Consider the following 25,091-nt stretch of genomic DNA (forward strand, 5'->3'; position numbering starts at 1 on the left):
TAAATAAATTTCAATGAAAACAAACGTAAAATATGATAATTTATTTCAATTATATTCTGTCGATGATGGGATTTCTTGTGAACTGAGCAAGTCACTCAAGTACAATTGTAATGTCGTCATTTTTGACAAATTTCATCAACAAGCAGACGCGATTGCTCCATTTTGTACTTTCATCTGTCATTTTCTATTTTTAAATGATTCTTATAAATGAAGTCACCTCTTTTCTCATGAAACAGCTTGAAAGCTTTTGCTTCTTTGCTCTGCGTCAACTGTTTGTACAATGACAACAAGACGGCTAACGAAAAATTACAGTAATCTATCTATCTACTCTTCGCCCGTTCTCTTCAAGCAAAATTTCCCAAACGACAACTTTAAATAATTGTTGATAAAAAATAATTTTTTTTTTCTGTTTATGATTGATTTATTTCATTTTTAATAGGTAACGTTTGTGAAAATCCAGTGTAAAATTCAATTAATTAGCTGCTCTATTTTCATTCAAGCTCATATTTGACTAATTGTTTTAATTGCTTTAATTTTTGATTCGAACACACACAATTTTGTTTAAACATCAAAAGTAAAAAAATAATAAAACATCAAAAATTTGAATGATGTTATAATGACAAATAGAAATTATCTTTTTAATGTTTGCACTTAACATTTTGTTGAATTTATCATTTTTTTTGAGGAATAATATTCAAATTAGTACAATTTATGTCATTGCAAAAGCTTGTTTAGTTTGATTTTTTATCTCAGCAACAAAACACGGTGTATTTTGTTAATATTTTTTGAAATTATTATTTCAAATATAGCAATAGACATTCAGTATCTTCGAATAATAAAACCTTTCCGTCTATGCATAAAAAATATCCTGGATAATAAAATAGAAATTTTAAAAATCAAATTCAAAATTAAACTGCTTGTGGCGGAAATATTATAATGCTCTTCTCACTGAAACTTTTTGTGCAACAAGAATATTAATAATTGGAATTCTGGTACTTTTTGACAAAATTAATCCTTCAATTTCCAAACAGTTTATTACTACTACACGAAGTATTTGTAACGTTATGTTACGTTCTGATAATTTTATATGGTCTATTTTGCTTTTTCTTGTTTCTTTTTTTTTTAAATATATTTCTCTTGGAATGAATATCATCGGTAAAGTTGGAAGCTTTGAAATAGCTTCAGCATTTTTCGATCGTTTAATGATTCAGCAAGTGAAGTTGCATTTGCTTCACAAATTGTCTCAAATTTCATCATTTTATTTTCTTTGCTAACTGCTCAAGTAAACACATAAAAACATGCCGGCAATGCTTTTTCGTTTTTTGTTTTATTTAATTGCTAAACATTACTTTTGCTTATTTTTTGTTGTTCACTTTTTTCCCTCCCCTTTATTTCAATCCAACCAGTGAGTGATTTTATTTCTGAGCTTCTGCTTCTTGATGTTCTCAGTTGAATGTGCAAGAAGTGAATGAATGAAACCGGAGCAAAGACTTTATAAAAGGCCACTTTAAAGTTCGAACGTTGTTGCCCAACGAACTGCTTTTCAGCATCTTTCAACAAAATACTGTAATGCTTGAATTGAATTTTTGCCCTTGAAAAGTTTGCAAATTATTTCAATCGTCATCAATTTTCATTCAAATATTTCACATTGTGGAATATAATTTATTCAATTTGTAAGTTAAATTATTTTATACAACTTCAACTTCTCAACAAATTTCCATTAAAAGTGCATAATTGCAACTCTTTGTTCTACAATTCACTTGAAGTATTTTTTAATAAAAGACGAGGAATTTTCACTTCTTTTAACTTACTTGATAAATATATTATTTATTTGTTTGTTTTGTATATTTTAAACAACGTATTTACTACATTTTTTAATTCAAATTCATGCAGCCGGAAGGAAGTAACTGGATCAATTGACTCTTTATTCAAGGCGGCCGAGGCAACGGCGGTGCAACCATCGTTTGCAGTAGAATTAAAAGACACGACCTGTTCTTCTTCTATTTTATATAAAGTCACCTTGTGCTCGTGCATTTGCACCATATATGTATATATATGTGTGGACTGACTGGTAGCATTCAACCAAATAATCCCACCACTTGAGGAGCATATAATTTGAAAGAGTGGATGGAATTGAGCCATTGATTTGGTGAACCATTGTCATCGAAGTTGGATTTGTTTTACTCAGTCACCATTGCAGGCTTGGATTTCTCGCAGCTGTTTGAACTTCAACTGGCCCGTCAATTGAATCTCTGAGCTAGCTAACTAACTAACTGACCAGCTAACTAGCTAGCTGGCTTTTGACTTTCTGTCAAAGCTTTTTTCTAAACTTGATTGTTGCTCCTGGTTCTTTTCAGATTTTTCCAGAGGGTGTAGTGGAACCGTGTAAGAACCGTTTACCTGGTCAATCTAGCATATAATTGATTGTGCTTTATTGTTCAGCTGAGATTTACGAGGCCGATTGTCGTCGGCACTACTGGGTCAACTGTCGCCGGCGGTGCTTCGACCAGTGTCAATAAAAGCAGTCCTTTAGCGTAGCCATTGACCGGTCGAATGGAGGTAGCCCGTTTTTGCCTAGTCCAACAGAAAAAAATAATAATAAAAAAAGAAAGAGAGGGAAAATATTGGCTTGGATCGCGTTCTCTTTTGTAACTGTGCATGTCTGTGCATGTCCGAGGAAAAATATACCAAACTGCCTCTGATCATGCATGTCGTCACTGCTACTGCTACTGCTACTCAGTGCTGCTTTTGCTTTTCTTTTGAACCCCTTTTTATTCTTCATCAAATTATTAATGCTTTTCTGAGTTGATGATTTATACTCACAGATGTGCAACAAAATAGATGACTAACCTGAAAAACACACAACTTTCGCATTTTTTGTTGTTGTTGTTGTTGTTATTCTCTTCTTAGAGTTTTGCTTATTTTTTAATTTATGCAAATTTATGTATGTTTCTTGTTTAAGTCAACACAAGATTGCTTCGCTACGTTGATAAATCCAAAGGCGAGTTTGCTGTTCGAAACAACAACAACAGCACAACTAATCATGGATAATCCACCGAACCATGCTGAACCATCGACGATTCACAACCTAGCAGCGGAAGATTCGACCATAAATATCCGGACAAATTGTTTGCACTGCTTCAAACCACTCGGAAGTGACGTCAAAAACGATATTCGGTCACTTTGTGAAAAATGCGCTTCTCATGAGACAAAACAACCACCACGTCAACAGCTTACTAACAACTCGAGCAAAGGTGAGCAAAAGCAATTGGCATTTCTATTATTTATGCATGCATTGCATGCTAATCGACTTTTTTTCACTCTACCCTACCAAAAATTATAAATAAACACTGACGAAACATCAGTAGACAACATTTATCGGTTTTGTGACATCTGCATGTGTTTAAAGTTATTTTTTTTATTTTCATAAAAACTGCTATTTATAAATTTATTAACATTTGGCTTTGTATCATATTTTCCCAGTTGTTGTTCAAAGAGAACTTTTCAACTGAACCGATAAAGTTTCTTCTTCATTTTAACGAATAGTTGTTTTAAAATTCTTTTAAAAATTAATATTTTTTATTTTCTTTTCTTTTTCTCCAATATAAATTATCAATTATGATTTGACAAATTTTTCCAAATGTATTTCTTCATTTCAGATTTAATAATATGAAAAAGATTTTGATTTTGCAACGAAATATTATTCCATAATTTAAAACAATACACACACTCTCTTTCTGGTCTTATTTATTCTTTTATTCGTATATTATGGTTTAAATTTGCATTTATACTTTTCTGTAGAATTGGAACTTTTGTTTCCAAAAAGAGAAAAAGAATTAATTCAGCAAGTTGTTGTTATTCGTTTAAAGTGTAACTGAAGTTGGATGTTAATTGAATGATTGAATTAAAGATGTAACTCTTATAACTATACTTGTCTGATTAACTAGCATATGCCGTTGAATTATAAAAAACAGTATTGTTTTTCCACTTGAACTGCGTAATTAATGATAGAGAAAAAGTTTTGTTTATTCGTATTCAATTTTTTTCACCTTATTCATTTCGACCATCCTTATGTTATAATAAAATAAAACGATAGATATATTTGTTTCTATTTCGGCAATATAAAAGTTTAATTGTATTTATTTTTAATGATTCATTTTAATTTTGCAATGTTTAATATCTCTTTTTTTTATTGCTTAATTATTTTTCTTCAATTTGAAACATTTTATTTTGTTATTTCCTATGTTAATATTTCTTTTAAGTATTGAACTTTTTGTAATTGGATTTGATGAAGAGCAGTAAAATATAAATGCAGCATATATTGCAGTGTTTATATCATTGACTGAAAAATAAAAATATGTACAAAAAGTTTATGGATCTAATTCTGTAATTCTCATGTATATGATAAATGCATTTTAGAGGAAAGTGCTTTTTGAAATAAATAAATCAGCTTTAAATGTTGATATTGCTTGAAGAATCAATCATTTGCTGTATTCAAAGTTGTAATATTTGCAAATGATTTATTTATCTGTATTTATTTGGAACATATTTTATAAAGTGTTGTTCTTGGTATTTTAAAAATTCTCTGAAAAAATTATTAATATATGATTTTTTGCTACAAACAGGTAGGACACTGCAAAGCAGTTCATTCATAGGCAGTCCGCATTGTTTGCAAATATGTTTTTGTACTTTCAAATTCTCCAATGCACCAGCATAAATGATCATTTCAATAGTCTGTATTAAATATAAATGCTTAAACAATGTAGCGTTTTATTTAAAAAAAAATTTGTTGCTTTGGCCATGAATTTTATTCATAGTGCATGTCAATTTGAACTATCCTTCATGCTTATTGGTTAATTTGGTCTCTTCTTAACTTTTTGATCATTTCGCATTGCTTTCAATATTGCATTTTTCAATGCTAATCTTTTGGTCAGTATTTCTGCTATCAAATATCATGGGAGTGATCTGTTGGAAAACTTTTTTCTCTACAAACCCATTTTCGGGCACTTGATTTGAAAAATTCATCTTCCAATAATAAGTCCTGGGGATTTTTTACGGTTAATACATATACATATGTCTGAAAATAATTTAAATATGTAAACATTTGTTGTATTTATTAACTTGAACTTTTGTCATAAATAGAGCCAGCAATGATATAGTTGGAAATTGATTTCGAATCTACAAATTTAAGCTAAATTGATTCAAATTCTGTTTGCATTCCGCAATGACACATGCCACGCAACGCTGACTAACAACATTTTGTACAAATAATCAGTTATATAATGTGGAAATGCAGTGTCTTTTTTTGATCTATAACCATCAAAAAATTAAAAGCCCTTCTTTTATATTATCTGCATGTAACGCTTTGTAATACTTTACAAATCAAATTTTGCCGAGGTAAATTAATTTAGTTTCATTCTGATTAGCATTAATTCAATTTCAAAATTTAATTTGTTGCTCTCATCATTATAAAATAAGTCTTAAGTTAAGTTGCATTTGTTTTTTTCTAAATTCCAAAATAAAATCTGTTTCTGCATTTTTCCATAAAGCATACTTTGTCAAATTATGTAGTTGTTGAATATGTACTCGTATTACAGTACATTTATTCGACTGTTTTGAAAAAGTTATCTCTTTTATTTTATATATATAGTTTTAGAGTTGTTCACATTAAAATAGTTTACGCAGAGATTTTTGGAAAACTGTATTATTACTTTATGTTGAAATACAATAAATGTATGTCTTAATGAATAAATATTTTTTAGATTTATAGTTTTTGAAATGTTTCGCATAGCGTAGTGCTTTTATTTGCCGTGATTCATGTAAACTGTAAAAATAAAGAGTGTAAACTAGAAAAATCACTGAAATTGTTTAGGTCTGCTTTTTCTGTCATTTTTAAAATGGCTTACTCTGTATGATACATCGAACAGCTCAGTTCTGATGATGTGCATAGCTGGCAGGAATAAGCAAAGATGGAATGTTTGTTGTTAGCATGATTGATTGGCTTGTCGTGTGCTTTCTGGATTTTAAATCATTGCACACACTGTTGTCATTGATGAACATTTTTCTATTTTCACTAATTTCTGATTTATTTGAATTCATTGTGCCATTTGTTTTGCCACTCATGATTATAAAAATTATTCAACACGCAATAGGCATTCTCCGACGGAACATTTTATTTATGTTCTTCATTTATCTACAAGCTTTAAACTATTCAGTATTTAAACTGTGGTAAATTTTTATGCGCCATTATTTGTTGAGCTTAACTTCTTTCTTGTTTTGTGACAGTAATTTCATTAATGAAAATTTTTTGAGTTAAATTTAAAGATGACAAATTTTCTTAACGCATGCTATAATATTATACATTTAATATACTTTAAACGGATTTTTTCATAATTGTAAACATCCATGTATTTTCACTTCTATATGATGCATATACTTAATTATACACGCTTGTAAATGCAGTTTTTCAAACGAACGTTTGGTTTCGAAATAAATACATATAATTTATCTTTTGATCAATGAATCCTTGGATAATATTTAATTGAACAGAGTAGTTATGCAGTTGAGGTTTTGAAAATATTTTACCAATTATTTCAGCTGTTAAAATTTGCTTATAATTTTCATTTAAAATATTGCACATTTCAGAAAGAAATAGAAATAACTTAAATTAGTTGATGATAATTAGCGTATGGTAAAATAGAACTGAAATCACATCGTATCATTGAATGATAAGTTTCAATTGTTTTTAAGAGAAGATTTGCAATGGAAATTGTACTCTCACCATAGTTCACCAAAATTTATTTCTATCAGGCGTTTATATTGATTTGATTTTTCGTTTAATGGCAAAGTAAACATTCCAAAATGTTCCAAAGATAAAAGCAGTTTTTCATTTAACAAACTTATGTAAAACTTCTTTACATTATCAGCAGTTAAATAATCTTTATTATTACCATTATTTTTAATAAACTTATCAGGATTATGATGGAAAATGTGAGTTTTTTTAGTGTAAATTTATTATTCATATTTGTTTCAACTGCAGTGCATAATAATGAAAATGTTATGCTTCAGAAAATTTTGAATATTTACAACGATTATTTTAAAAATTTAATATAAGATTTCAAATTATTTTGATAATTTTGTTTTACCTCACTTTTTAACAAGTGTTACGGTAATGAGAAATTACTGTAAATGCGCCGCTATATTTGTTAATTTTAAACTCGAACCCTGAGTGCCAGAAAATGTTCAAATTTGAAAATATTGATAGTAGAAATGATAAATGTGATAGAAAAGTACAAATGTAAAATGAAATGAAATAAATGTAAAGCAGCTCAAGCGAAATGAAGTGATCATTCAGTAGAAATATTTGAACTGAAATCAGCTAACAAAATAGCTTGCCAGCTAGCTATATGATATTTTAACGTTTATTATTGACTTTCATAGTGGGACTGAGAAATTCTTTCCACCATTTTCACCATCAGAAAGGCAATCAGATGCTGGTTGATAATGCAACATATTGATTCGAATTATCGTTGTAAAATCTTTCTTAAAATGTTTCAATCATGTGCGTGAACTGTCTATAAAGCGCGCATTATTTTGCATAGATAAATCACCAATTTCCAATTATAAATGTAAATTTGAATATCAAATACTTACATGGAATGGTTTTATTTTATCAGTTTATTTGTGAATAAGGAAAACTGGAGAAACAATATTGTCATGTAAAGCTTGAGTTCTTTCTTTTTTTGAACCATCTTATTTTTATGTTTAAGAATAAATAATAACTGTTCATTTCACTGTTGCAAATGAGAATGTTGAAATTTGCTGAATTTTATTTACAACAAAAATTTTCAACTGTAAAAAAATAGAAATTATTTATATTGTAATATATATAATGTTGATGTAAGAGTTCATGTATAAAGTGATGCTATTTGTTTGTTTTCATGTTGATAAGAATATAAATAATTTGGATTTAAATTAAATTTGCAAATTTGATTGTGCATATTTTTTTCAAGTAAACCTTTTCTCAGGTGCCAGTACTTTGAGGCGGATGAAACTTTGGGATAGAATGTTCAAATCATCACGCGAGTTTGAAAAAAAAGGTGGAGAAAGCAAATGCAATCACATTCAAGATGAAAAGCCCGGATTTTCTTATTTTGGCTTTTACGGAAGTATTCGTCGCCGAGTAAATGGAAAAAATGGAAATGCTAATCACAAAAAAGGAGATACACGAATTCCAAGCACGTTGGAAATTTTGGAGGAGCAACAAAAACGTTTAGCTGCCATTGCTGCTACTCCACGTATGACTAGAGCTTTAAATAGTAAGTTTTTTTTTCTTTTAATTGTTTTCAATTATTTTAAAATTTTGTTAAAAATTAATATTAATACAATTAGCAAAAGAGCAGTGTTTGTGGTGATTATGTATTTTTTGGGTGTTGAATCAGTGAAAAATAATTAATAATTTTGTTTTAATTTGAATATTTTATCATTTGCGAAACAACCGCTTTATCTCAGTATATTTAGGTTTGTTTGATAAATATTCAAATATGAAACTCGCGTTAAGAGTTGTTATGTTATGACATGTTTAATCATTATTTATATTATTATTGGATACATTTTGCATTCTTTTTTTTCTTTAAAATGTTTATTATTAAATTGTAAGGTTTGTTTATGTAAAAATTTAATTACATTTTTTAAAAAGGGCGAATAGTTTTTAAACTTTTGATTATATTTAAGCAGTGCAATAATTTTTAGCTTTCGTACTTTTCGGATCTATTTTCCACATCAACAGTTTTAGTGGTGAAATTATTTTTTGCTTGAATTTTACTGAAACTTAATCGGCAGGGGTCTTAAATTTCAGTAAGAGTCAAAATGAACCGAAAAGTCTATTAGAGAGCAGTGATGGGTTTCGGAAAAGCTGCTTGAGGCTTGATTGATTGAGAATGCTGAACGCAGATTTTGCGTTATACATTTTCCGTAGTTCACATTAAAACACCACAATTGCATTATTAATTTATTATTTTTCACTTATTTAAATTTCTTTTACAACATGCGTTTAATGTAAAATGGCATTACTTATTATTTTGCATGTTGTGTAAATATAAGCTTTAAAATTGGAACAGGCGATTCAGTTAATTTCAGGGAATTAAAGTTCAGATTTTTTGTGAATTAAATTTCTAATAGATAAATGAAACGATTGCGTAATTTAATTATATTTAAACGTCTCGATGGTGTTTTCTTTTTTATAATAATAAAAGGTAAAGTTGATTTTCACATACACAGAGGAAATATTCCATAAAAACGTGTAAAAGTAAATATTTATTCTGAGATTCTCACTAATTTTAGGTCCACTTTATATATATATGCATTTTTTTTTCATCGTTAGCATAAAGTTTGTTTGCATAAAGTTGATGATGCATTGTACTTTTGAAGAGTTCATATCTTTCGATTTCCAATTACTGCCAAAAATGGTCTGTTGGTTTCTTGTTGTAGCTTAAATTAAACTTAGTTGATGTTCAATATAATCGACATGTTTGAGTTACTTATCCAATTGGAAAAGGTTTACTTTTTTTCTATATGAGCAGATATAACTTCGAAATCAGCTTTCATTGTGGTGTTGCAGAATTTTACTCTAGCATATAGTTGATTGGCACAATGGTAAATTTACTTCTTCACTAAGCAAGCATTTGGTGCATACTTTTAAATACTGGCTGGCATTTGAAAATAGCTTGCATGTTGTCAGCAATCAGAGAAACTTTTGCATTTTCATTATTGTGGAGCCGATTTTTACAACTTTTCGGTAATTATATATTTATATCAGTTTTCGTGTTGGTGATGAACATGACTTGAGCATTTTTTCAAATTTAATATAACAACTCATGAAAAACAGTAAATAGAATTTGTGTTTCGAAAAGGTTAAGTTTTTTTTAGCTGAACGGCTAATGCTTTGAATTTGAAAGTTGCACGGTATTGTCTTTTTGATGTCAACATTGGGTTGTCGTTTAAAAGTTTGCTTTTATTCTCGTTGTTCAATTCAAACAATTAGTAATTAAAAAATTTTTGATCAATTTCAATTTATAATAAAGCAAAAAAGCATAATTTGCTGAAATGAGAGTAATTATTCTTGCAGAATTTGAAGTTTTTTCGAATGTCGGAAGTTGAATACCATTTCAAAATTTATTTATTTATTTAACCAACAATGATGATTATGCTAGCAATTGAAACTTCGATAAAAACAAAATTAATTCTATATGTCTCAACTTTTTTGAGTTTCTTGAACGAAATTTTTGAAAAAATAATTTCTTAGTTGATAATCATCGTACAATATTAATTATTGTAATATAGGAAAGAAACATTTGTTAATTTTACAATGAATTCATTAAAAAATAAAAATGTTTATACAAAAAATTAAAAAGAAATAGTTTTGAAATGAACAGAAATGTAAATATAATAATTTATGTAGCTATATGTATATCAATGAAAGTAAATTTTGAAAATTTTTTCTCTTCTCGTTTATTTACCTATTTTCTCTTGTAAATGTTTAAATTTATTTATTCATTCATTTGATAATAATAATAATATTTGCTCACATTAAAGATAAATGAAATGTTTTTATAGTTGATAAATTTACATGTTATTTTACATAAAAGAGATGAACAATGAAACAAGGGCGGATGTTTGACAAGCATTGTATGCGTTTGGAAAGTAACATTTTATCAAAGAATTGCATTTAACAGATTTTTGAATAATTAAAGTATGAAATTTGAGAAATAAAAATTTCTTTATTTATAAAACGGGAAATAAACGTTTGGATTCCATTTTATTATTATAAAGTGAACAAGTAAAATGTGTTGAAATTGATAGAATAATATAAGAGTAATAAAATTGAAATTTGAATGTGAAAATGTTAAATAAGAATTGATGCTTAGTAATGGAATAATGAATTTAATAAAGAAGAAAGTTGCAGTTTTAGAATTTTGGAAAATTTTTAATCGTTGGCAAAATATTGATTGATGATGTCGATTGATTTTACTTTAAAAGTATTGTTCAATTCTTTCTGTTTACTCCAGTCCAGTCGGCTAGTTCACACACACACAGTGTTGCTAAGCTTTTTGCAAAATTTCAAATTTGCTTGCTGAAGTTGTTAAATCAGCTTAAATTTGGTTTTCGGCAAGATTAAAAATCTTTGTCAGTTCTACCTACGTTCTTCTAGTTTTCTAGTAGGCAAGTTTTGGTTCTATTTTAAGCTTAAATTGCAATTTACTATTTTCAGCACTCAGGGAAGCCAACTCTCACTTTTATATAGAGCAACATGCAAAACACAATACATAACTTTGGAGAATTGTTGTAAAATGCTTCAATTACTGTTCATCCGAAGTGGATAAATATAAATTTAATTTTTGCTAATCCCATCCAGATGCTGTTCGTACTGTTGTTACGGGTGTACAAGATACAACGGCAGATGCATTTGGTGTAAAGCCAACGCCTGTTCGACCTGCGGATGACAATACACAGTCAGGTGTCAATGTTTCGTTGCCAATTGTCCAGCAGAGAACCGAGACCAACGGGAACAATGACGACACGCTGGCGACTAGTAACGTTTGTTCACCGCAGCTCAGCAAACACTGCACAAAAGCCAAAGTTACCACCGCTTGTCAACTGGCCACCGTATCCGAAGCCGCAGAACTACCAATCACCATTAACCCTACCCATCAACTGCCGGACGTTCACTGTTCCTCTACAGTCAACTGTACATGTGAGAATATTTTGCATTTTCTTTTTTCTTTGAATTTATTTATAATGCAAACTTGTTTACAAAATTTAAGCTACACTTGGCATTTTTAAGATTAATTTTTGCAACATTTCTACACAGTGCATTCTTGTTCCACGCAAATTCTTCGTTCATTCTTATCTTATTTGATTTGACTATCTCTCTCTCTTTTATTATTCTTGTTCTTTTCTGCTCATTCATCGTAGTCTTATTCATCTATGCAATTTCAACTTTTAGAAGTTTTTCATTTCATTTCATTCATTCCATACTATTTTCTTTGCATTCTTATTCATACATTTAAATATTTGTTATTTTGTCATGATACATACATACTGCACTTAAATATATGATCGATTCGAAAGCGATGGGAAAATACTTTTTTCTTAAATTACTTTTGATCATCAAAGCTTTTATACTGTAAGTTTTGTTTTTGTACATGCAGTAGGTAGGTTGATTAGAAAAAAAGTAATGAATTATCTTAATTTTAGATTTTTTTTAAATAATTATAATCACTTATTTATTATGTGAATATAAATAATGGCGTTTTTTACTTTATTTTTTATTTTTGTAATAATTATTGATTTTAACAGTGAACATGCTCGTTTGTTTTGTTGGTTAAAATTCTGTACAAAATTTTCGACCAATCATCGCAGTGAGATTTGTTATTTCAGGCACTTGCGATTTGATCACTACCTCTCCAAGGCCTCCTCCGTTTAAATTAGCCGAAAAGCAGCTTGCTGATAAGCTGCACGGCATTTTCAGCTTTGGTCAACGTTTACGAGCAAGTGGCGTTTTTGGAACTGAAATTGTTCAACGTTATCGTCACTCGCCAGCCAATCTCCATTCCCACTGCTCTCTGCCTGCATCCCCTTACAGTAAGTTCACCTTATAATTATGTGCATGTCATAAGCTTTACTTTACAATAATATTATTATCGTTTCTTTTTGTAAACTAATTAGTTGTGCCGGTATTTTGCTTTTGTTTAAATTTTGCTCATTAATTTCACAACGATATATTACAATGAACGAACAGTTGGAGAAAAAAATACTGTTCTAGTATTTAAGTTGTTGGGTTTTTTCTTGGTTACGGAATAAGCATTGCAAAAAATGAAAAAAAAAATTTTTTCTTTGTTTACTTTTTTCTAACAATCTTCAAAAATAATCATTTGATTATCGATAAAGTTTCTGCTGTTGCAAATTGTAGTTTTCTTGAAGTTTTTATAATTTTATTTTTGTATTTCTATATTGTTAATTTTTGCAACAGAAGTGACTATGGTTATTTTCTATTGTTCTTATTTTAACATATTCTTTATATTACAGTATTCTGAAAGTTAAAGCTGAACTGTTATTAATTTACTAATTAATTCAAGTTTATAGTGAAAAATGAATTTATAAAAAATGTTTAAGTTTTTTTAGTAACCTCTTGGGTTTTTATGATAACTTGATTGTCTGTCGCTTGTCCAAAGAGTTAACTGCATGATTCTGTTAATATTGCTCTTTTTTGTAGTTTTTTATTGATGTGATTTGTGAACAAATGTTGGATGCATTTTTCTTGAAATGTAAGAAAATTCATATATTAATATTAGTATGATGTTAGTGTACAACAAGCTTTGCCGGATAAACTTTATTGAAATTATAAGAAATAAATAAGCCCATAAAAATTGACTTGGATCGTACGTAATGCTTCATTATAATTACTTAGAAATGAAATTGTAGTGAAATTTTGCCATTTTTTCTTCATATATTTTCACAGTGGGTTTTTGAAAAATTTTCCAAACGTTGCAGACATTGGATTCCAACAATATTAATGATTTTAGATTTTTTACTTGACCGGAAATTTCGTAATCTTTTGTCTTGCTCAAGATCTGATCAACGGCCACCATATGTCTTCTGAATTTAATTGGCATCAATGGATGAATTAAGCGTTTTTTTTCTTTACATCATATGCATATGCATATGCAAAGCAGTGGAGAATTTACTATTTTTTGTTACTTCTACTTTTTAATTCCAAGAATGATTTTTGTCAAACTTCTGTGATTTTATTAATTTCGATCAGTTTTAACAACAAAGAAAAGTCTCTTATCAAATCTAGCTCAGCCTACCAGATGGATATGCGCTTGTTTGGTCATTTTTGTTTAGAGCTTGGTGTATTGTTTTCCTGCTATTTGTTCAAGCTTGTCAGCTGCCTTGCGTGTGTGTGTATTTTGGAGGGTCAGCAGTTGCGGCTTAAGACTTGAGAACTAGATTGATCATATGCACGAATGGAATTAACTGAACACAGAGTGAATAATTTTCACTGAATTTTAGTTGGTGAAAAAAACAAAGCCAAAAAATACTTATTTATATATATATATGAACGTGGTATTTCATTGGTTAATGGCACTCTGCTAGCTGGTTTTAGCCGCTTTGCGTTACCAAAGCAACGAGGTCAGGTCGCCCTGCTTCAGGTCAGCCCGGTTGAGCTCAGCTTGCTTTTAGCTTTCAATTCACTCACTAATCCGCTTCTATGATTCATCAGTATAATCATCATTTTCATTATCAATTCAATTAACCAGCTCTCAGCTGAGAAACAATGCAACACTGATCGAAACATTTCACACCTACTTTTCACTGCGCTGCAGAAATAATTTTCTCTTATTGACTATGAAATAAAATGTTTCTATATGCGATGTAAAAAAAGAAATTGAATAATTGTTGTTTAACTGTTGTCTTTTAATACATTTTAAAGCTCCTTTTTTGAAAAAAAATATGCATCCTACACCAGAGTACAATATGATGCATGGTTTTGTTCTTTTCTCAGAGCACTCATTTGTTTGTAATAATTTCATATGTTCCAAGTGATGAACAGTTAATAATTCTCTCTCATTCAAATTACATTCTTTGCTTTGAAAAATAATCTTCTTGGCACCAGCATCTGGCATAATTGCTCTAGCAGGTGTGTAAATCTGAAAAAGAAACATCCATTAAGCAAATGTATCATAGAAAATTAAGAAGAAAATACAATTATAAATTGTGATATTTTTTGTTTAAAAAAGGGATCGAATTTCTTTTTTAGCGTTTAATATATGTAATATGAGTATTATTGATTACTGTTGTATTTTTCTTAAAAAGCACAAGAAGTTTAAATTGTTCGAGATTGTTTCTTTTGATATTCAGTTTTTCTGCTATAGGTCCAGTTGAAAGATTTTGCAGCTGTAAATTTTAAAATCTTGTTGCGTTATTGTAATATTTCATGAAATTATTTTCCAAGAAAAATAACATAATTTTAAATTTGTTACTTATTTATATCAGTAAAAAAATAGTAAGATTTCTGAGCAATATATATATATATGTGTGAATTTTAAATGATGTCTGTCACAACATTGAATGTAGAGATTTTTTTGCATTAAACTTTGTGGGTACAAGTAGTTTGATGCATTTATTGTTTTTTCTGTCGAATGTCTCTAATGTAACAGCAGAACTTTACTGTGCAAATTTGAATCCCAGTGTCAGCATTATTATTATTATTATTATTATGAATACTGTAATATGGATTTCTTTGTTATTGCGTTTATCTTGCGATCAATTAATGGTTCAAATTGCAGCTTTTCACTGTTTATGCTGTTGTTTTGATGTGAAACGAAGCAAGTGAAATTTAATTTAATTATTAAATTTTTTTAAAAATATTCATTCGATGAGACAGATGCTTCACAAAGTTTGATCAGTGCTTGCAGTGACGCCGCTCGCCAGTTGTTGCAGAGCTTTTGCTTTGGTCAGTAGTTCTTTTTTTTATTGTTCACCTTCGTTGCTTTTGTTATTATTGTTGGCGAACGGTCAGTTTGTGGATGAGCATAACGCCGGGTGACCGTGCTTACGTGACATTGGTCTTGTGGTCAATTGGCGGAAACAGATGCCCAACTGACCGATGGTCAGTGGTGCGCGTTGGACCGTCAAATGACCGTTGGTCATTGACAATTTTTTGGCACTTTTCAACTGAGTTTTTTTTGGTCATTCGGTCATTGAAAATGGTTCTTTATTGCGTTTCTTTCCCTTTTTGTGCTGGCCATCCGGTCAGTCAGCAGTCAATCTCGTCTGGCTATTTTGCCGCCAGTTGGTGGTTAACTTTTGTAGGTGCTTTGTTACTTCAAAGTGAATTAATTCATTGTATTCAGAATCATGGCGGCGACGTCTTATCATTATTATTATTATTATTATTGTTATTGTTATTGTTATTAGCCATATTTTTCCTTCATAGCAGAATTCGTTGTTTGTTGCTTAATCACGCCGCGCTGACCTTCTGTTCCTCTGTTTTGCACGACACACGTCCACGCCTAGCGTTAAATAAGGTAAACTATCTCTGGAGATGTATTTCATTATATAAAATAATTTAAATTAAATAATTTGATTTAATATGATAATTTTTTTTCTATTGTTATTTTTAATATGTTTTGTTGAAAAAATGGGCACTGGAAAAATTCAAATATTGAGTTTGTGTTTCATAACAATTGATGAATTCATCATTTCTTTGCAAATTTTCCCATGTTTGAATGAATAATTATTTTTTAATTTAATTTAATTAAAAATTAAATTTTTTATTTTATTAAAAGAAGAAAAATAGCCATTGTATGTATCGATGACACATTCCATCCATTTCGAATGGCATGAGAGAAAAATTGCCTTGTTTGTCTTCTGGAACAGCTGCGTGTCGCTTTGCTTTGCACACAACACGCTTGCTAAAATGACCAGTTTTTGAAGCAATTAATTTTTTTTCGTTTTCCATTTGTTTGTTTTTTTTGTTTACTGTAAAAATTGACATTGCCTTTTCGCTTTATTATTATCTATATCTCTTAATAGGACTCTTTGCGCAATTTTGAACGTTGAAACACTCGTGAAAATCTGCAATGAACACAACTTTGTAAATAATTATAATGTTGGTGACAGTGATGAGTTGAAGGACATCCCATTCTGCAGGTGTCCAGTTTTCTGTTTGCGGCGGTCAATTTTTAGGGGATGCTATTTTTCTCAAAAATAGCAAATAGGCAACAGGGGCGTTGGCCAAATCCAGTTTGCATATCCGTAAACTGTCGACCTTGATAATTTAATCCTAACATTAAGGAATCGATCTGATTGGCCATTTTTGCTGACACATTTTTGAAATGCTACCCACTACGTCTGCGCATTCTTCAATTAGCGTGCGTGTTTTGGTGAAAGATGTAGTTTTTCTTTTTTACTGAACAGTCGTCAATGGTGGAACAAACGGTTGACACGTGGCGTAGATGGTTAGCATGTAGATTTAGAAAATCATTTCGATCAGGTTTGGTATCATTATTATTATTGTTGTTTTTGTCTTATATATTTGTTACGTGTATTTTTTTATTAGCTAATTAAGCTCATTAGTTAATGTACTTTACTCGACATTTTATAATTTTAATATTGTTTACGTTAAATAATTTCAAGAATTTATTTCTATTTATTTTACATTATTTCATCAATACAGTAAATTTATTTCATTTCATTTTTTGAGTGATAAATGATCAACAAGTACTATTGCGATAGGGTACTGTAGTTTTAAATTTCAATCGTCGATAAGAAAATCAATGCAATATTGTTTTTTGAATATTTCATCGACATAAGTTTTAATCTCATTAGACTATTTTTTGTGTAAAAATGAAATTTAAAAATTTATTTTTCCAATATTGCTAACCAGTTTGGATGGAGAATGCGTCGTGTGTTTCATATTATTTATATTAGTAAAGTAGTAATGCAGAATAAAATTGAACACTGTTTTTGATTTTATAGAAAAAAATGTGATGAGAATATTTTTTTTATTCAATCTTAAGTATATTTTGTAGTGTTTTCTGATTTTTCTTGTTGCTTTTTGCTTGTTGGATGTGACCAGTTGATCGAAATAGCATTGTTCATTTCGGGCATTCGTGAAACGGTAAGCGAATGTGTCAACTGCCCAATGTTTATCAGTACATCAATTGTCAGTGTTGTACAGATTGTTATTTAAAATTGATTGTCACTTTTATAGTTTTGTTTAAATTTTCCAGAATGTATGATTAATTGCCTTTATTTGTATTTATGTAAATGTTCTTACTACTTTTATTTGTTGAAGAAAAGTTGCAATTGAATAATTTGTTCTTTGTTGTCAGATTGTTTAATTTAAAGTGTCATCAAAATTGATATAATAATTGATGAAGGAAAAGTTGTACATTGATGTTGAATAGTGTGAGGCCGATGTGAATTTATTTTAGGTTTGAATTGGTGAATATAATAAATACAGGCTCTTTGAGATTTGCATAGTTGTTTGACATTTCTAGGCTAGTTACTTTTACTGTGTTTGCTTTGTCGAGTTTGATTTTTGTCAAGTCGACTCATTTCCGCCCAGTCGGATACATTTTTGTCAGTGATCTTGCCTGATGTATATTTTTCCGGCCAGTTTGGCGCCAGTCGGCATCTAGGGTTTATTGTGCCGAACTATACTTGGACAATGGTCATTTGTTTCCAGCAAGCGGTTGACGAACATCCGTTGGTGATTGCAACGTCCAGGCCAAGCTGTCCGAGGACAATTGACCATTGTGTTTCACAGGCGCTGGTCAATAAGCGACGGTCAGTCGTTTTTCATTGGTTTACTTTAGAGTGGCCACCAGGCAAGCAAGACGCTGCTGTTCTGGCGCGGGTCAGCTTTTAGCTAGCTGATTTAACTAAGAGGAGACGTTAAGATTTTGCCACAGCTTCAGCGCCAGTGCGATGCTCTTGTCGATTAAGCTTACGAAGACCGATTAATCAGCTTAATTGAAGCTCGTTAGCTTCAACTGTTACTAGGCTAATGTTTAAAACCTCATAAGCGGGTGCCTATTTTGACCAACTAGTTCCAATTGATGTTATTCCACGGCAGCAAGAATGTTCAAGCAAATGTAAATGTAAATGTGTGTGTATGTGTGTATTCAGTTAGCGTTGGTGCAAAACGTTATGACTAGATCTGTATTGATGTTGATTACGGACACTTTATCTATTATTATTATATATATTTTTTCAAAAAATCATAAATTGGATTGTTTTTGTTTTCGAAAAAAGCAAATGAAATTTCCGCTTTTTTGTTACGCTTCTTCAATGACCTTGTGTGCTTTATGAGGCGCAATGCCAGCCAACTAATTCTCTTCTGAACTCAGTGAAAATTGTTGTTTCCTCAGGATGTTTGAATTTGACAAAGTGGATCTGCTTAGCGTCGATTAAAACAGCACGACGGTTTGTTCCATTCATTCAGAATCGTTAAGTTCGATTGCCACATGGTTGCTCTTTTCTTATATCACACTGCACTCTTTCTTCACTAATTATGCATATCCTAAGAAATTGAGCAATTTATTTGTTTTTATATGTCAATATAAAAGGAAAACTTAAAAATATACGCTGGGTATGTATAATCAGTGCTGTTGTTAAATTATGGAAATGCGTACGTTTAATTTTAGTTTCATTCTAATATCAAATTTGTTTGTTGTTCATAATTTATTGTGTTAACATAAGATTTCCAACAAATGAGATCAGCATTTGATGTTTCAAATTGAAATTGAAATTTTGTTTTGCTTTGCTTTGCTTTATTTTAGCATAATAATTTTACAATTTTGTATTGTCATGTTTTGAATATGAATAGTAATTTTTTCCAAAAATAGGACAAAAACAGTGGCACGTTTGGGGTTTTCATGAGAAAATTTTAAATATACGTTTGAGTTAGTCAATTTTGAAAATTTGGCCAAGCATCACTGTTTTATTGAATATAGATAGGCAAAATTGTAGAGAAATTAAGCCAACTGGCCAGTCGGTCGGTTGGCCATGACTTTTCTAATGATAACGTCTTCGAGCTTCATTATTCATCTTCTTTCTCCTTGTGCTATTTTTGAAACTTTCATCAATCTTTCTCAAGCAGCATTGCACTGCAAAGCGTATTATCTTAGTATCTTGATTTTTCTAATAATTTTCCAATCGTTATTATTTCTGATGACGCGTGGCTGCATATTATTTTTCCCTTTCTCGCTCTAATTCTTTTTCATTTTTTTCAAATAAAATTATGAATAATTAAATGATCTATTATTTCGGATTATAAAATTAATGCTCAAATATATAAATAAATGAAAGGTAATTATACAAGTAAATTGTTCAGAAATCAAATCGAATTATATTTGCTATCTAGATATTTTAATTTTATCAATATATTAACTCTATTATTTTGATATATTTAATTTGTTCATTTCATGAACATTTTGCACTATATTGGCATTCGAGATTTGAGTACTGATATTGTTGTTACTTTTTTCAAACTAAAGACACTGGAAAAGCAAGCAACAGCTTGATTTGTATTTCTGATTTTGAATTTGAAATGAAGATTGAAGAAAATAGCAGATTTTTTTGATTTTAGTGAACGAAAGGAAACGTTCTCCAATGCGTTTGGAGCGCAACTCTAGACGGTCCAGTCAGGAAAGTTTGTTGTCGTTGATGAGCAATAACAGCAGCAGTGTGAACAGTTACGTGAATTATAAGCCTTGCTGTCAGCAAGCGCACCGTAGTCATCGTGGTCCGTCCAGCGTGGGTGGAGGGTCGAGTCGAAGTTCCCTACTCACGGATAGTAGCTACGAAGCGAACTGCCGCCACAAGGCCCGCCCGCGGTCAACCAAACAGCTGGCGGTTCAAGCATGCGGCACGAGTCCGTTGCTTGCAACCGCGGCTTGTTGTGCTGATGTCAAGCCGATGGCATTCGAACTTCCGGTGGTCGACCGCGACGAGACGTTCCTGGTCAGTCGTCAGTGGCTTTTCCACGAGCTGAAGGAAATTTTGGTGTACCCGTACTGCGAGAACGGCATGAAAGGAGCCGTGCTGTATGGTCTGTCCGGTACTGGCAAGACGACCATCTTGCACCAGTTGGCAGCGGCTTGTCCACTTCAGGCGCCGGTGCGTTGCTTGAACAACGTCAATTCGACAGCTGCCTATGAAAGTCCGTCGCAGAATAGCCACAGTCAAGTGACCAGTGCCAGCAGTGACAGTGGATTTCTGTCCACGCGTTCCAAAGTGAACCATTCGTCCGGTTGCGGTGCAGTGGTGTCAGCGGAGGACAGTCGACCGGGCTGGTTGCGCGACGTGGCCGATTCAGTGGTCGCGTATCATTTCTGCCAACTGGACAACGAGATCACTTGCTCGTTGCCTGAGTTTTTGTACAATTTGGCTACAATGATTGCTCTCAGTCCGACAATGAGCCCTTATGCGGAGCTCATTGCCGCTGAGCCGGATTTGCAGAAACTTTTTGATAAGGTTAAATTTTACGAATCTCCACTGCAGACCTTCAGACGGCTGGTGTCAGAACCGTTGCAACGACTGCATCGGCTGGGCAAGTTGAAGCGCACTTTGGCGGCGGACGCTGAAGCTGTCGGTCGGAACTTTCTCGTCCTGATCGACGCACTCGACGAGGCTCACTTCCATCGTCCAGATTCGACCGATTCGATCAGCTCATTTCTTCTCGCCCACGGTCAACAGTTGTTTCCAGCCTGCTTCCGGCTTGTTCTCAGCGTCCACTCGGACTGGCTGCAACTGGTCAAGGGTCTACCATTGCACAAGATCGACCTGAACTGCACAACCGATGATCGTGTGCATCGCGACAGTCTCCAGTACGTGAAGCGTCGTTTGGACAGCTGTCTGGCCATACAGAACAACGTCTCTTGCAAAGCTGCATCGTTGGACTGGAGCTGGAGTTCATCTGGCGGAAGCATTCTGGACCGGTTCGCTGAACACTTGGTCACCGTGGCCAAGGGTTGCTTTTTGTACTTGAAACTGGTGTTGGATTTGATCCAGCAAAATTACATCGTCGTCAAAGGGACCAACTACAGACTGTTGCCGATCAATTTGAGCGAAGTATTCACGCTGATGTTGAGCTTGAAATTTCCCACCGAACGCAGTTACAGACAAGTGACTCCAGTGTTGGAAGCGGTACTGGCGTCGCGCAGGCCGTTGACCGCTGAACAACTGTACACCGTCTGTTGTGCAACGGAGCTGATTCCACAGCTCAAGTGGGATCAGTTCAGAGATCAGCTGACTCAGCTGAGAGAATTTCTCATCTCTACACGTACCGGTACATTTGTCTGCTTTCATCCAGCTTTTCGTCAATGGCTCATCAGCCGTGAACAGGGTTCAAGTACTCGTTTTCTTTGTGATGTCAAGTAATAATGGATTTTTCTGAATGAACCAAATTAGTCGATGTTTTATTCGTTAGTTAATAATTGATCAATTTATTTCATTAGAAGAGGACACGCATCGATTGCTCTATGGTTAACTCGGCGTTGTTCTGAAAAATCTCTCGCTGCAGAGGATTTACAAGAGCTTGGCCATCATCTGCTCAAAGCACACATTTACAAAAATGTACAACGGCCTGATTGCATACTGAACGAATGTCAACTGTTCTGGCTGAATCACAGTGCTGTCGACATTAAATCGTCATTGTGTTCGACGAGGAATATTTTCCAGCCGAATACGAAAGTTTCAAAATTGCTATTATTGGCCGGGGCAGACCCGAATTGCAAAACCAACCATTTTCACGGAGCACCTTTGCTGTGCGTGGCCTGCAGACAAGGATTGTACCAATTTGCGACGCTTTTGTTGGAATTCAACGCTGATGTCAATGCTGTGGACGAGAACATGCTGAGTCCACTGATGCACGCGGCAATTGGAGGCAATTTGGATTTGATACAAATGTTGCACGAACACGGTGCACTGGTAAATTATTTCACATGTTCATTAATTGATTGATGATTGGTTGATTTTTTTCCCCTCTCAATTTAGATTAATCAACTTGATAAACAGAACAAATGTGCTTTAATACATGCAGCAGAAAATGGCCACGTGAAAGTGGTAAGCTTTTTGTTGCAATGCGACTGGGCTCCGTGTAAAAGTGGCAACGCTAGTGGCGGTTATCCGATCACGTCGAAAAGTCAAATCATCCAACAGGCATTTGTCATGGCTGCAGCAGTTGGGCAGATTTCCGTGTGCAAGTTTTTGCTCGATTTTTGCGATGTGCACATAGATATTTGTGATCTCGTCACCGGTGAAACAGGTATGCAGATGTAAATGTTGTTTCTAATTTTTGATCATCACATTGTCTGAATTTTATTCAGCTTTGTCCATGGCTTGCTCGAACGGAAACAAGGATACTGTACACTATTTGTTGCAGAACAATGCCCAAGTTTCTCTAGGTCGATCGGAACATCCCACGCCACCGTTGCTTCAAGTAATTGCAAAGAACAAAATGATCAAATCTGCTTTGTTGAAATTACACTACCTACCTATTTATTAATTGTGTTGTTCGTTTGAAGGCTGTGCAGAATGGTTGTTGGGAAATTGTTTCGGCATTACTCACCACAGGGGTGGATGTTGACAACGAGGTTAACGGTACTGGTATGACGGCATTAATGCTTGCCGCGCAATGTGGACACATCGGCGTTATGGAACTACTACTTGGACGTGGTATAAATTGGATTTAAAAATTTTAATAAAAAGTAAAAAAGTAATTTTGTTGCTTTTCTCTTTTAAGATGCTAGCGTGAACATTACGGACGACAGTGACAGAAATGCACTTTGCTGGGCGTGCATCGGAGCTCAGACATCTTGCGTGGGATTGCTCCTTGATCGTGGAGCAAAGCTGAACGAAGCGGATCGCTTCGGCAACATGCCAATCCACTACGCTGCGCAGTACGGTTGCAAAACGTTGTTGCAATTGTTGATCGACCGTGGAGCCACGCTGGAACGTGCCAACAAGCAAGGCTTCCGACCGCTCGAAGTGAGCATCGACGCGGATAATGTGGACACGTTTCAACGCCTGTTGCGTCGAGGCGCTAAACTCGGTCCGGCGACATGGACTCGAACGGTCGGCAAGCCTCGCTTCACGGTACTGTTGTTGGAGAAGCTGGTGCAGGATGGCTATTTGTTGTACAAGAAGGGACGACTGAAAGAGGCGGCGCACAGGTTTTCTTACGCTTTGAAAAAGGTGCCCGGAAATGTGGTGGACAAATTGTCGTCGTCGGTTGGCGACACCGGCTCTGATACTGGGGCAAAATTGCAAGAGCTCAGCTATCACTTGACTCTGGGTTTGGCGAGATGCGGTCGAAAGGCTGGAAACTTGGAACAGGCGGTTCAACTGGCCGGTGAGGCCATCCAGCTGGATCCTGATCGCTTTGAAGCTTACTTTGTCAGAGCTAGGTGCCAGTGTGAGGCGAAGCGTTGGATTGCCGCGCGCAGTGATTTTCAAAAAGCGTTACGCCTTTGTCCGGACAACAAGGAAATTTCAGATTCGTTGATCCGTCTGCAAAATTACATCGACCAGAAAAAGCCTGAAGTTTCCTCTTCTGCAGCGAGCCAACAGCAGCAACAGCAGCAGCAGCAACAACAACAACAACAACAACAACAGCCGAAACCAAGCTCAACTGACGATGGGAAAATCCATGCACAAAGTCGACCGACTGCTGTTGTTAACAACAACTGTTCCACTCCTTATTGTTCTGCATCATCATCTGCTGCTGCTGCTTCGTTTGTCGCCGACCAGCGGAAAACGTTGGACAGTGGTCATCGCCGGACGGCCACCGGTCGACCTGCAACAACATCCTACACCCAGCGTCCATCATCTCATTGTTCTGCTGCTGCAGCAGCTGCTGCTGTTGCTGCTGCTGGATCAGCGGCATTTACCAACGGTGTTGAAACGGAGCTGTAAACAGATAGATATGCTGCAATCAAGCAACAAACAACAACAACAACCACATCTGCTTTTTCACTTTTTCTTTTGTTCTTTCTTAACTTATTATTGTCTCATATGTTTATCTGTCTGTATATGTATGTGTATAATATTATTGAATTGTAAAAAATAAAAATTTTAAGAAAAGAAAAAATATCTTCTTTTTTGTTCTAAATTAAATGAGATTAACTGACTTTAGAGCTATCTAGCTGTAGGAGTCAGTCGGTGATATTGTGTTATTGTATAGAGAGAAAGAGAGACACAGGCAGCTAGCTTAAAAGCTAACCACAAAGCATAATTTAAAACAAATAAATGTACAATTGCTGCTGTACAAAAAATGAACCTTGTCATTATTAAAACGGAATATTTTAAAATTATATATATACTTGGCATTAATTTCATAATATCAATTGTGAATTGCATATCAGTGAATAGTAAAATCAAAATTTAATGTAAACAGATAATAATCAATAATACAATCTGAAGTATTATTATTATTATTACATGAGTTTAAAATTCAAAGATTCAAGGATTATTTTAATATAAAAAGAATTTTATTAAGAAAACATCAAAAAATAGAA

The 25,091-nt window shown here is 33.0% G+C and overlaps 7 protein-coding genes across 7 annotated transcripts; 5 read left to right on the forward strand and 2 right to left on the reverse strand.

Moving 5' to 3' along the window:
* Positions 1-2,289: 2,289 nt before the first annotated feature.
* Positions 2,290-2,874, reverse strand: Tsp_06528 (conserved hypothetical protein). The gene is made up of 4 exons (XM_003378525.1): positions 2,851-2,874; positions 2,694-2,767; positions 2,454-2,574; positions 2,290-2,409 (listed from the first exon to the last, which is right to left on the reverse strand). Exons 1-4 carry the CDS (start codon positions 2,872-2,874, stop codon positions 2,290-2,292), a joined length of 339 nt encoding a protein of 112 aa, XP_003378573.1.
* Positions 2,875-3,043: 169 nt separating this feature from the next.
* Positions 3,044-3,673, forward strand: Tsp_06527 (conserved hypothetical protein). Its single transcript, XM_003378526.1, has 2 exons — positions 3,044-3,254; positions 3,660-3,673. The coding sequence occupies exons 1-2, from the start codon at positions 3,044-3,046 to the stop codon at positions 3,671-3,673; spliced, it is 225 nt and encodes a 74-aa protein (XP_003378574.1).
* An 861-nt stretch (positions 3,674-4,534) lies between these two features.
* On the reverse strand, positions 4,535-5,258 carry Tsp_06526 (conserved hypothetical protein). Its single transcript, XM_003378527.1, has 5 exons — positions 5,232-5,258; positions 5,122-5,178; positions 4,994-5,077; positions 4,624-4,734; positions 4,535-4,585 (listed from the first exon to the last, which is right to left on the reverse strand). The coding sequence occupies exons 1-5, from the start codon at positions 5,256-5,258 to the stop codon at positions 4,535-4,537; spliced, it is 330 nt and encodes a 109-aa protein (XP_003378575.1).
* Positions 5,259-6,839: 1,581 nt separating this feature from the next.
* Tsp_06525 (conserved hypothetical protein) lies at positions 6,840-8,744 on the forward strand. Its single transcript, XM_003378528.1, has 4 exons — positions 6,840-6,847; positions 7,441-7,496; positions 8,028-8,318; positions 8,734-8,744. Exons 1-4 carry the CDS (start codon positions 6,840-6,842, stop codon positions 8,742-8,744), a joined length of 366 nt encoding a protein of 121 aa, XP_003378576.1.
* A 1,911-nt stretch (positions 8,745-10,655) lies between these two features.
* Tsp_06524 (hypothetical protein) lies at positions 10,656-13,397 on the forward strand. The gene is made up of 6 exons (XM_003378529.1): positions 10,656-10,701; positions 11,414-11,752; positions 12,358-12,381; positions 12,439-12,642; positions 13,183-13,193; positions 13,353-13,397. Exons 1-6 carry the CDS (start codon positions 10,656-10,658, stop codon positions 13,395-13,397), a joined length of 669 nt encoding a protein of 222 aa, XP_003378577.1.
* A 2,193-nt stretch (positions 13,398-15,590) lies between these two features.
* Tsp_06523 (conserved hypothetical protein) lies at positions 15,591-16,382 on the forward strand. Its single transcript, XM_003378530.1, has 3 exons — positions 15,591-15,855; positions 15,982-16,091; positions 16,356-16,382. Exons 1-3 carry the CDS (start codon positions 15,591-15,593, stop codon positions 16,380-16,382), a joined length of 402 nt encoding a protein of 133 aa, XP_003378578.1.
* Positions 16,383-19,874: 3,492 nt separating this feature from the next.
* Tsp_06522 (ankyrin repeat-containing domain protein) lies at positions 19,875-24,079 on the forward strand. The gene is made up of 8 exons (XM_003378531.1): positions 19,875-19,881; positions 20,162-21,950; positions 22,032-22,503; positions 22,591-22,840; positions 22,902-23,014; positions 23,100-23,250; positions 23,318-23,926; positions 23,976-24,079. The coding sequence occupies exons 1-8, from the start codon at positions 19,875-19,877 to the stop codon at positions 24,077-24,079; spliced, it is 3,495 nt and encodes a 1,164-aa protein (XP_003378579.1).
* The last annotated feature ends 1,012 nt before the right edge of the window (positions 24,080-25,091 follow it).

The sequence above is a fragment of the Trichinella spiralis genome (genome assembly GCF_000181795.1).
Source record: "Trichinella spiralis strain ISS 195 chromosome Unknown Scfld4, whole genome shotgun sequence".
In the NCBI taxonomy this organism is placed as follows: Eukaryota; Metazoa; Nematoda; class Enoplea; order Trichinellida; family Trichinellidae; genus Trichinella; species Trichinella spiralis.